Source organism: Marmota marmota, unplaced genomic scaffold (genome assembly GCF_001458135.2).
Source record: "Marmota marmota marmota unplaced genomic scaffold, marMar, whole genome shotgun sequence".
Taxonomy (NCBI): Eukaryota; Metazoa; Chordata; class Mammalia; order Rodentia; family Sciuridae; genus Marmota; species Marmota marmota.
Window position 1 is genome coordinate 9,341,769 of NW_026000205.1, and position 12,623 is coordinate 9,354,391.

The 12,623-nt window shown below is 49.5% G+C and overlaps 1 protein-coding gene across 6 annotated transcripts in view; it reads right to left on the reverse strand.

Moving 5' to 3' along the window:
• Positions 1–12,623, reverse strand: part of Sipa1l3 (signal induced proliferation associated 1 like 3) — a 233,045-nt gene that overhangs the window by 38,004 nt on the left and 182,418 nt on the right. For all 6 annotated transcript variants that reach the window (XM_048790949.1, XM_015496907.2, XM_015496906.2 and 3 more), the window contains 2 exons: positions 6,247–6,374; positions 47–165 (listed from right to left, as the gene is read on the reverse strand). In XM_048790949.1, coding sequence (XP_048646906.1) covers positions 47–165; positions 6,247–6,374 — 247 coding nt within the window. The remainder of the gene's footprint in view (positions 1–46; positions 166–6,246; positions 6,375–12,623) is intronic.

Here is a 12,623-nt window from a genome sequence, read left to right on the forward strand (position 1 = left end):
TCACACTGGAATTGAGGAGGGCGGGGCAGGGCAGGGCCAGACTCACTTTGGAATGCCTGTTGGGGGAATCTTTGCCTGCTGCATCCTGCCGGGAGCTGTGCTTGCTCATGCTGCTTCCAGCCACGGCTGACAGCCGGGCCTGGGCTGGCACATGCCACAGAGGCTCTGCAAAAAAAAAAAACAGGAGAAACACCAGTGGTTAGGAGGGACACAGACAGGGCCTGAAGAGTTGGCCCTGAATATGGCTGGGTGGCCCCCCTTTGCCAGCCTGTCTGCTCACCTGGCCCATCAAGTTACACCTGGGGTATAAATTACCTGAGGGTCGGAATCATCAAAGCCAAACAACCACCATCAAATCATCCCCAAATGAAGTCCAGCACGCTTTTATACCTACTGGCCATTGGATTTTCTCTTTTGTAAATTACCTGTTCATCTCTTTTCACTATCTATCTATATCATCCATCCTTCCATCGCTCTGTCCATCCATTTACCTATCTTATCTTTTGTGTGGTACTAGGGATTGAATTCAGAGGCCCCTTACCACCCAGTCCCACCTCCAGCCCTTTTTATTTTATTCTGAGACAAGGTCTTATTCAGTTGTTGAGGCTGGCCTCAAACTTGAGATCCTCCTGCCTCAGCCCCCAGAGTAGCTGGGTTTACAGGTGTGTGTCACAGTGCCAGCTCCTTCCCCCATTTTTCCTTTTTATGTAGCGCTGGGGGTTGAGCTCAGGGCCTTATGCAGCTAAACAAGTGCTTGACCACTTCCTGAGCTACATTCCCCAGCCCTTCTTTAAATTTTATTTTAATAAAGGGAAATTGCTAAATTGCCCAGGCAGGCCTCGAACTTGTGATCCTCCTGCCTCAGCCCCTGCGTAGCTGGGATTACGGTGGGAGCCACTACACCCTGAACTTTCCACATTTTTCTATGATTTTGTATTTTACCTTATTGGTAGTTTTTCACAAGTAAAAGGTAGCAATCCTTTGTTGGTTAAATGTACAGGCATTTAAAACAAACAAACAAACATGTGATCATAATAAACAATGTCCTAAAATTTGATTTTCACTGATGACGTCTCCACACACAGCTTCACAATTCATCAACGCAACTGAATGTGAAGCTGCTGCATTTTTAATAGCTGCGCAGTGTTCCATCAAGGGAATCTGTATCAATTATTAACCAGTGTCTACTGATGGATATTTAGCTTATCTTTTTTTTTTTAAATTATTTTTTAGCTGTTGATGGACTTTTATTTTTTATTTATTTTTATGTAGTGCTGAGAACCGAACCCAGTGCCTCACACATGTGAGGCAAATGCTCTACCACTGAGCCACAAGCCCAGCCTGATATTTATTTATTTAATTTTTAAAAAATAGTTTTTAAAGCTATTTATTTTTTATTTGTAGTTGGACACAAGGCTGTTATTTTATTTATTTATTCTTATGTGGTGCAGAGGAGCGAACTCAGGGCCTTGCATGTGCTAGGCGAGGGCTCTACCGCTGAGCTACAACCCCAGCCCCTGATATTTAGCTTATCTTAATTTTGCTGTTGCAGTGGCCTCTCCTCTATTTGCAACTTGGAGCGAGTGTGAGATTGTGCCCAGGACTGAGTTCTCCCAGTGGAACTGCTGGTTCAAACGGGAAGCAGGTTTGAGGCTGTGATGGTGCACACTGGTCCAGCTCCCAAGGCTAAGCAGCGGGCCTGAACTGAGCCTCTGCCTCCAAGTCCACTATGTCCCAATGTCCTATACAGAACTGAAAACTTGGGACTTAAAAATCTGACCAACATCAATGAAGGGCATGGAGTTAACATCTAGCACAACTGCATGCTCTGAACCCAGAGGTCTAACCCCAAAGTCCACACTTATTCCTGACTGTGTTCAAGATAATTGTGATCATATTGTTGAGCAGTGTTCTGTGTCAGGCAGGACTCTAGGCGCTGCGCATGCTTCATCTCGCTCAGTGTCCCAACACTCCCGTCAGGTGGCTCTCAGTACCCTCTCCAACAGAACATCAAGACTCAGAGAGGTCAAGTAATTGATCCAAGGTGACAACAAAAGGGACAGGCCACAGAGCAGCTGAGGTCAGTCGTGTTAGAGCCTGTGCTCAGGCCTGGCACCCTTCTGGGACTCCGCACCAGTGACAACACTGGCAGTGACGGAGGGGAAGGGCTTGAGAAGCAGGAGTCTGTTTTTTCCTAACCATGGGCTGCCACCGCTGAGGGCATAATCTTGCTGGACCCCTGAACTGCCCTGGAAGGAGAGACCCGTAGGATGTGATTGAAGCTGAGAGGGACGAGTCATAAGCCGTGCTCAAAACCTTGGTGCCATGCCTCCGGGAGCCCGAGCTCACCTCCACACCTCCGCTGCCCGCAACGCAGCGCTGGGTGCTCGAGCCACTCTCTTGTGGAGGAAGGGGTGCCTGGGGGCCAGGCAGGATGCTCAGGGCCTGCAGAACAGCTGGCTGCTGCAGCCTGGGCCTGCTCCGTGTGCCTGTGTGGCTTTTGCTCAGGACCACGGATATGAGGAAAAAGCGGGGCTGGCTTCTTTCCCTTCTCTTGTCTGCAGTTTGTCTTTTGGGGTGTCCTACATACCCAGGATATGTCTGGATACCCTGGGAGGTGGCCAGTCCATGCAGGGGAGCCACATGTCCACAGAGTCAAGGCCGAGGCAGTCACACCCAGCCTGAGACACTCGGCTCTCAGGTGACAACCCCACACTGTCTCTGGCTGGCTTGGACCTCCTCTGGACTGCAGGCGCCTCACATCTAAGTAGCTGCTGGGTACCTCATGGCGACCGTTCCCACACCCCCACCTCTCAGTCTCTCCTGCTGCTCAATGGCTGCTCCATCCTTTTAGCTGCTGAGGCTCAGATCCCTGTGTCACCCTCGACGCCTGCCTCACCCGCACCCAGGCATCCGGAAATCCACTCAGCTCCACCTTCCAAACACCACACCAGACTCTCCCACCTCTCCCTGGCTCTATCCCACCATGTCTCCTACCTGGCAGGAAGCCACAGCCAGAGGGACCCTGGGACTTTGTGAAGAGCTTCAAGTCCCATCTCTCCTCTGCTCGGAAGACTGAATCTGTGGCTCCCATCCATCCTGGGTGAAGGGCAAGGCCCCACCAGACCTATAGCGTCCTCCTCCCTTGACCTTGACTCCACCACCTCTCCGGCCAGAGGAGGCCTCCTCCCTGATCCTTGCACACAAGCTTCAATGCTGTCTCAGGTCCTGGACGGGCTGTTCCCTTTCCCTAGAACGTTCTCGCCCCAGGTGACATCTTTGCATTCTTGCAGCCTCCACTGGATGTGATTTGCTCAGTGGTTCCCCTAAACCGTCCATCCTTCTGGACGCTGGTAGTTTCTACTGGTATTACTCTGTCATCCCTGTTCCCTGGGTGTGGTCCGCCTCTCCACTATTAGTCCCAAGAAGGCAGGGAGCGTGCCCACTGGGCTCCTACTGCTCCCAACACCCAGGCTGGTCATATCAGCAACATCGGGAAGGAATGGAAGGGTGAAGGGCCAGGTCCTTCCCATCCTGGCTGTCCAGTGTCTTCTTGCCCCTGCCTCTGCCCTCAGCAGGCCCTGATCCTGGGCCTTGGCCCTTCACTGGGCCCTTTGGATTGGCCTGGCTCTCCTGTCCCATCTTTGACATGAAGGACAATTAACAGGATGGCCAGGCATGAATTTGTGGCCGCTGCTGAGCATGGGGATGCCGTCCCAACCTGGGTATTCTCAGGCCTGGAAGATGGTGGCAGGTCCATACTGGGTGACTGGGGTGGTGTCTGAAGAGCCTGGAACCAACAGACCTAGTTCACATTCCCACTGTGTTGCTCACCAGCAGCAGCAGCAACCTTTCTGTGCTTGGCTATCTCTCTCATCTCTACACAGGGCAGTCACATGCCTACTGTGTGCCTGTGGTGACTCACTAGGAAGGTATGTAGAGCTCGGGATACCGCCTGGCACATGACAACCACACAAAGCCTGGCTGCTGGTTACGGCTGCTCGTTGCACCAGGGCTGGAGAGCGCCTGTCTGTGATGGTGCCTGGTCCTCGCCATCTCTTGAGCCCCATTGAACTACCTTTTCTTTGGCTCCAGGATACATTCCAGAACAGACTTCCTCATGATTTCTGAACACAGATTCTCTAATTTGTGTGTGTGTGTGTGTGTGTGTGTGTGCATGTACGTGCGGGGCGGTGGCAGGGAAGGTGTTAGTCAACTTATAACAAAGTACCAAGGAAGCGAGAAGGGAATCAAGCTCTAGGGGACAAAATGGAGGATGGGGGAGAACAACAGTGAGTTCTCTAACACCCATCTGGGGCCTATGATGGATGCTAGAAACATTCCCTCCCCATCTTACACTCTGGTGTAATGAAACAGCCAAGCAACACTTCTTTTTCTGAACTGAGTGAGGATAAAGAAAAAAGATCCAAATCTGTCTGTTGTGGGACCAAGATCCCAGACCTGCAGGCAGGATCAGCTGTGGAGGAGAGGGACTGGAGGAGGGGGACCGCCTCTGCAGGCCCCAAGGCAGCAGAGGAATGCTAGGGACAGGTGGGTCTGCTTGCCTGGGGTTCACCCATTGACCCTGCTTTAAAAGAACCCTGGCCTGGGGTGTGAGGAGCTCTCCAGGGTCCTCCTCCTTGGGCATGCAACCTCTCCTATACCCTAGGGTGCCTGAGGAGCTGGGGAGGGGCTGGGGAGGGGCCACGTCACCACACACAGCTGCCTGGAAATCCTCAAACGTCCTCCAGGAGGACATCTCCCCCTCCGCCCCCTATGAGGTCAGTGCTCTCCAGCACTTCATTTTTTCCCCCTTCCTTTTGAACCCATCTCACCATTCATCTGGAGGTCCTCAGACTTCAAAGGGACTACAAGTTTGTTACATGAGAATATGTTTGAAATATTCAACTAAGTAGTACAATTTATTATATGAGAATAAACATTTGGGAAGATGCTCAATCTCATCATTCATCAGAAAATACAAATTGAAAACACAATGTGACAGGGGCATGGTGGCATACTCCTCTTAATCCCAGTTATTTAGGAGGCTGGATTGGGTAACACAGCAAAAAGAACCTGTCTGAAAACAAGGCACAACGTGATGGCACAACATGCCCACTCAAATGGCTGAAATGAAATTAAAAAAAAAAAAATTAAAAACTTAGTTAAAATATGTATGTACGTAAGTACTAGGGATTGAACCCAGGGGCACTTTACCACTGAGCCACCTCCCCAGCCCTTTTTATTTTTTATTTTGAGACAGTGTCTCACTGAGTTGCTTAGAGCCCTGCTAAATTGCTGAGGCTGGCCTCAAAATCGTGATCCTTCTATCTCAGCCTCCCAAGTTGCTGGGGTTATAGGCATGTGCCACCGTGTCTGGTGGGCAGTTTCTTATATATGACCTAGAAGAAAAACGAGCATTCTCTGCCAGAAAAACGAGCATCCATTCATCAAAAGCCAGGTGCAGTAACATTCCCAGTGGCACTCCTCTAAGCAGCTCCGAACTAGAAACAACCCAAATATCCATCAACACAAGAATGGAGCAATAAATTATGGTTCATTCAGACAGTAGTAGAACACTGCTCAGAATTTGCACTGCTATACAGTCTCGCGACGGCTCTCACAAATAAGACATTAAGCAACAGAAGCCAGATGCATATGCACAAAATATATAGAGACTGACTGTATATTCTATGAAATAAAAACCAGGCAAAATGAACTTAGGCCGAGAGAGGCAGGACGGGGTGGTCTCTGTGGGTGACCCAGAGGATGTGGGGCCTTGGGAGGCTGACCATGTTGTTTTTTGCCCTGGGTGTGTTCACTGTCTTATGCCATCAACTGCATGCTCGTGATTTGGGCTCTTTCCTCAGCACATGTTACATGAACATCAAACTTGAAAAGCTGCCTGGCAGGGTTTCATAAAGGAGAGTCACGGGATGCAGTGGGCTCTGCTCCCCTTGGAACAACCCTGCCAATCCCCTTCAGCTATCCTTCCCGGCTGCCATCATGTCCATGTTACATGTCCCTCCTCCAGCTCTTGGGAGACCATCTCTGACGCCCTATCTGGCTGCATAAGGATCATGGTTCAGCTGCTACCCGGTGACCCCTCTGCCTTTCCTATGTTCTTATAGCTTTTTGTGTGTTTCATTCATCACTGATAGGGAAGCGGGGGTTACCTATTGAAATGTAGGTAAGAGGACCTGCTGGATGAGGTGGGCCAGGAATGGCTGGCCAGGGAGGCCCTACCTGGCTTCTGGCGCTCCATGGTGCTCTCCTGGCTGGTCAGGCCGCCTGAGGAGGAGTCGCCGCTGGACATCCCGTCGTAGCTGAAGTGGGGATCGAAAGACAGCAATGGGTGTGGGGCGGCTGCATATCTGCAGGGGAGGACAGGGACAAGAGCACAGGATGAAGGACAGAACTTTATTGTCCTGAGTCTTGCTCACAGTGTGTTCTACACCCAGAGGCTCTGCGTGGCCTGAGGCGAGAAGCTGCTGGCCAGGCTGCAGGCTCAGGAAGACATTTGCCTGGAACCCTGTCAGGGAGGCAGCGGTACAGGGAGCACAGGGCATGGCGGGCTCCTGAGGAAGGAGTGTGCAGAGACGTGGGGCAGCGCCCTGTCCTCGAGTTCCTTCTTGGCTGTGAATGGGGTGAAGTATCTGGCTTTGCCAGCACCTGCCACTCAGGCAGCCTCTGTAGGTATGGGAGGCCCTGAGGGTAGGATGGGTTTTACACTTCACTACTGCCCTGTGTCCAGCAAGGCCCAGCACCTTCCAGCCCTGAACCTCAGTCTTCCCAGATGTCAAGGGGCAATCACAGCAGGCTCCTCCTCACAGTACCTAGCCTAGGGCTGACATGAAATGTGTGTCACTCAGCCCACAGGCTAGAACTCTGTATCCTTTTGTGCTGAGGAAGGCACTGCCTGGGGAGATCATGGGCTCAGACTTCAGAAGGAGGCAGATCTAGGATCAAACCCCAGGCCCACCCCTTACTACCACCTGACCCTGATTAGGCAAGTGCTTCTGGATTTGAGCTCTGTTTTTCCACTTGAAAAAACTAAGGCAGTACTGACTGAGTTCCAAGGAGTGTGCAGAGACGTGGGGCAGTGCCCTGTCCTCGTGCTCCTTGGCTGTGAATGGGGTGAACTACCTGGCTTTGCCAGCGCCTGCCACTCAGGCAGCCTGAGTCCCAAGTTCTTGGAGTTGATGAAATAACAAAATTGTCCCCTAGACAGAGGTCCTCCTGGGTGCTGGCTCTGGACACCCAAAGGCAAGGCAAGGACTTTAGGGGAGGTGGTGGCGGCAGATGGTTCTCCCTGCGGGCTCAGGGCCACTGGCATTTTCCGTGCCATGGGGTCAATCTTGTGGATCCCTTCCAATGTCTGACCTACCTCTGCTCAGAGCCATTGTGGTAGAAACTCTCCTCTCTGCCTGAGGTTGGTTCAAGGACAGGTGCAGCACACAACTGTGACTAAGAATATGTGAGGATTTTGAGGTTTTTTTTTTTTTTTTTTTTTTTTTGGATACTGGGAATTGAACCTGGGGTACTTTACTGCTAAGTTACATCCCCAGCCCTTATTATTTTGAGACTGGGTCTCCTTGAGTTGCTTAGGGCCTCAGTTGAGATCCTCCTGCCTCAACCTCCTGAGTCTCTGGGATTTCAGGTGTGTCACTTGCACCAGGTTGGTTTTGTGAGTTATTAAGACTTCTGCAAAATATTCCTGGCTTTCCACCTGCACACACTGCACAGCTGCACTTTCCAAGCCCTCGAGACTGGTTGGATGTGTCATGTGACTAGTTCTCGCCATCAGGGAAGTGACTAGAGGCTCACGGCTGCTTTCCTGTCCCATTAGCAGTGGAACTGCAGAGTGGGAGAGAAATAAACCTTTAAGCGCACACTCTACCACAGAGCCACACCCTCAGCCTTCGTTAACTTAAGTCATAGAGATCTTCAGGTGTCTGTTACCCAGCATAACCTGATTGTGTTGGAGAGGGTCCCCTGGGGGACTTCTGGGAAAACTTTCCTTGCTCCTATGAGAGATGACAAAAAATGATGGCCTTGTTTCCTCCAGATGTTGCTGGGTCCAGACATAGCACCACAAACAGCTGTCACCTTCCCACTGGCAGTCAGAGGAAGGCCAACACCGAGGTGGGAGAGCCGAGCTGAGGGACCGGCGCGCCTCATGCTGTGGTGATGCTGGATGAACCTCTGCGCAGCCTGCCCTGCCTCTGAGCTTCCTCTGCCGTGGAGAACGTGTTCCTACCAGGTATGAGGGGGCTCGGCTTTGTTTTTTTAGCCAGAAGCACCCCCTTAATGTGGACCATGAGCCCTGGGGTGGGGGGTGTCCCTGAACTTCCACTAATAACACTGATGGTGTGATTCCCCCACCTGGCCCTTTGCACCCGTGACTTCAACATGGGAGGATGTGTCCGGGAGGAGAGGTGATAAACTCAAGTCCAACAGGGTAGGTAAGCGACTTCTCCAGGGTCACCTGCCAGCTCAAAGTCAGGGCTTCTCTGCAAAGACCACACTCTAACTGCCAGGCTTAACTCCCCCAGGACAGCAGAGGGCTGCTTCAGAGGGGGCACTGGAATTTCTAGAAATTCCACTGCCCTGCCAAGAAAAAACACATTAACCTCTCTTCCCCCAACTAGATTTTGATCTCTACCACCACCTGAAAGACAGAGTCAAAACACAAACCTAATTCTTCCTGTTCTTCATGAACGTCTAAGGGCCCAGTTTTGGGAATTCAAGGGATTTTACAAAGGCGGCTCTGGCTCTGAGGTGACCTTTTCTTCCCTGGCTGCCTCCACACTTGGCCACAGCCTAGTAAATGTGTCTCCACTGCTGCTGGAGACAGAAGTGTTGACACATTTATCGTTTTCCCAAAAAGTCAATATCAAATTCCGAGTACAAGGGGAAACACTGGCAGAGGCTCTCAGGAGCCAGAGAAGAGGGAAAAGCATGAGCGGTCCAGGCTGGGCTGCTCCCCAGGACCTGCTCTGTGCCGTCTTTCCTGGAGAGAGGAGCCCAGCTGTATTTGGACAGTGAAGTGATTGACCAACAGACTACATTTCCCAGGCTCCCTTGCAGCACTGGCCAATGAGTTAAAAGGGAAAGAGCTGGGGCTGGGGATGTGGCTCAGTGGTCGAGTGCCCCNTTTCTAAAACTTTTTAAATTTGAGACAGGGTCTCGCTAAGTTGTTGAGGCTGGCTTTGAACTCCTGACCCTCCTGCCTCAGCCTCCCAGAGTCATTGGGATTACAAGTGTGCCACTGTGCCCAGCAGTTTCTTCATTCTTAAAAACAAAAAATAGTTCTTCCCTCTCCTTTTGCAGGGCACTGGTTTTACTTGGGGCTATGAGTAAAGCCAGATAGTTGAAGACATCCCTGAGTGTGGGAGATGATAATTACCCACCTCATGCCTTCTTTTTCTTTTTAACTATACTAGGGACTGAACCCAGGAGCACTCTTCCACTGAGCTACATCCCTCGCCCTTTTGATTTTGAGACAGGGTCTCGCTAAGTCATTGAGACTGGCCTTGAACTTGTGATCCTCCTGTTGCTGGGTTACAGGGGTGTGCCACTGCACCTCCCACTTCATGTCTTCTTGAGTTAGGTTGAGTCACTTGTGGTCAAGTGCCTCCTAAGGAATGTACTATTCTTTATGGAGTTGGCTGAGGAAAATAGGGAAAAAAAAAAAAAAAAAAAAGACCCTCTAGGGCACCTGAGGGCTCATCCTGCACACAAGTGGCAAACTTCTGGGAGCAGGGACTGCAGCACCAGGCTCTACTCCAGCTGCCAACATGGGCCCTTCCTCAGTGCTGACAGTAGCAAGCCTTATGGAGCACTTCCTACGTGCTGCGCAATTTCCTGGGTGCTCTCCACAGTCTAGGAGATAAGCATATGGAGATGCAGACAAACCGACCTGCACACACTCACTCAGCCGGCAAGAGACTGTGTCTGGTTTTGAACCCTTAATGATCATGTCATCCTGTCTCAGTAAGACAGGCCACAAGACAGGCTCTGTCTGTCTACCTTTGTGCTCCTAAAAGCTTGAGTTCATCCAGCAACTTGTAGGCCTGCTGGATATAACAGAGGGTCCTCACTGGGGACAAATATCTCTGGCTGGGCTGGCATGTCTGATTGGATCACATGGGCTCAGGATATCATGAGACAACTGTGCAATAGGGAGAGGGAAGAAGCTAAGGCCAAGGCTACTAGAAAAGCTCTGACCTGCTCTTGGGCCTTTTACTGCAGGCTGGTGACTGACTGTGAGAGGTAGTTCTGGGGGTTTAGGGCATGAGGCGTGCTAGAACATTCTGTGTCTGCCAACTAAGCTGTTGACAGACACAGTAATTTAAATTTTTTTTTTAAGTTGTAGATGGGCACAATATCTTTATTATTTATTTTTATGTGGTGCTGAGGATCAAACCCAGTGTCCCTCACTTGCCAGGCAAGTGTTCTGCCACTGAGCTACAACCCCAGCCCAGAGATAGAAAATTCTGAGATTTAAGTTGCAGAGGGCAGACTCTTGAGCATTAGAAGAGAGGGGTGGGCTGAGAGGAGCTGGATTCTGGAGAAAAAGGGATATTTTCCCACTTGCTAATGCCAGAGAGCCTGAAATGCAAACTCACAGCCCTGTGAGGGTTTCTGTGGACTAGGATTCCAGAGGGAACTGCGCATGTAGCCTTGAGGTGGAGGAGCTGAGTCCGTGGGAAGGCAGGATAGCTCTGAGGTCAGGGTCAGGCCACAGTCACAGACTCTGCTTCCTGGCATAGTGACCATAGCCAAGTTAATTCACCTCACTGAGCCTCAGTTTCTCTCTTTTTAAAATCTTTTAGTTGAAGAAGGACACATATATTTATTTTTACTTACTTACTTATTTATTTTTAATTTAATTTAATTTTTTAAATATTTATTTTTTAGTTGTAGTTGGACACAATACCTTTATTTCACTTAGTTATTTTTATGTGGTGCTGAGGATCGAACCCAGTGCCTCAAAGCATGCTAGGTGAGGGCTCTACCACTGAGCCCCAGCCTCAGCCCTTATTTATTTATTTTTATGTGGTGCTGAGGATCAAACTCGGGGCCTCATGCCTACAAGGCAAGCGCTCTACCCCTGAGCTCCAGCTCCAGCCCTCAGTTTCTCCTCTTTAAAACGGGGACAATGAAACAACTAGCTCATGGAGTTGCTCAGAGGACTCCCTGAGATCATGCATACAGATTTGATGGGACAAATTAGAGAACCTAGAAACAGATCCACCCAAATATGCCCAATTAATCATGCTCCTATTATTAATTTTTTGGAATACCAGGAATTGAATTTGGGGTGCTTAACACCAAGTCACATCCTCAGCCTTCCCCCCCCCCCTTTTTAATGTTTTATTTTGAGACAAGGTCTCACTAATTGCTGAGGGCTTCTCTAAGTTGCTGAGGCTGGCTTTGAACTTGAACCTCCTGCCTCAGCCTCTGAGCCACTGTGATTACCAGTGTGTGTCACCATGCCCACCTAATTTTTGTTTTGAGGAGCAAAAGCAATGCCGTAGAAGAGGGACAGCCTTTCCAATAAATGGTGCTGGAGAAAATAAAAAAAGGAACTTCAAGTTCAACCTCTTGTCTAGATAGACAAAAGCTGAGCGAAAAAGGATTAAGGACTTAAATGTCAAACCTAAAACTTCTAGGGAATAAAAGCGGCGGGGGAGGGAGGGATCTTCAGGATCCAGGACTAGACAGGGTTCTCAAACAACACCAAAAACATGATTAAAAAAAAAAAAATGATAATTTGGACTGCATCAAAAATTTTGTTTTGTTCTGCAAAGGACCCCATAAAGAAGGTAAAAAGGAAACTTAAGAATGGGAGAAAATACTTGAAAAATCATGTGTCTGACAAAGGACTTCTAGAACATATAAAAGTCTCTCAAACACTGCAAAGCATGGACTCCAATTAGAAAATGGCAAAAGACATACACAGACATTTCACTGAGGATAATATGCAGTTGGCAAATCAGCACATGAAAAGCTGCTCAACACCGTAAGCCATCAGAGAAATGCAAATTGAAACCACAAGGAGATATCACTACATGCCCATCAGAATAGCTAAAATGAAAAATAGTGACAACACCAAATGGTAGCGAGAATGCAGAGAAACTGGATCTTTCATCCACTGCTGGTGGGAATGTAAAATGGACTTACCAGATGGCAAGCAATTGTACTCCTGGGCACTTATCCCAGAGAAATGAAAATTTATTTTTGCATAGAAACTTATATGCCTGAACGTACATGTTCACAGCATGAATATCCATAATAGCCCACACCCAGAGACCACTCGAATGTCTTCCAGTGGGCGAGTAGCTCAACTGTGGTACATCCATACTGTGGGACACAACTTGGCACAACAAGGAATCCATTAGGAGACAATTATTTCCAAGTGAAGAGTTGAAAAAAATACTACAGAGGGGAACACCAAGACTTTGGATGGAAACGCTCCTAATGGTCCTCAGTAACTCTGCCACTTACATCATTGGCTTCATGCCAACTGCCATGTCTAGGCTGAGACCTTGCTGTGGCCCAGGGGTCCTTGCAGGACACATCTTATATGGACCAGATTCTTCCTGGTTCCTCCTGCA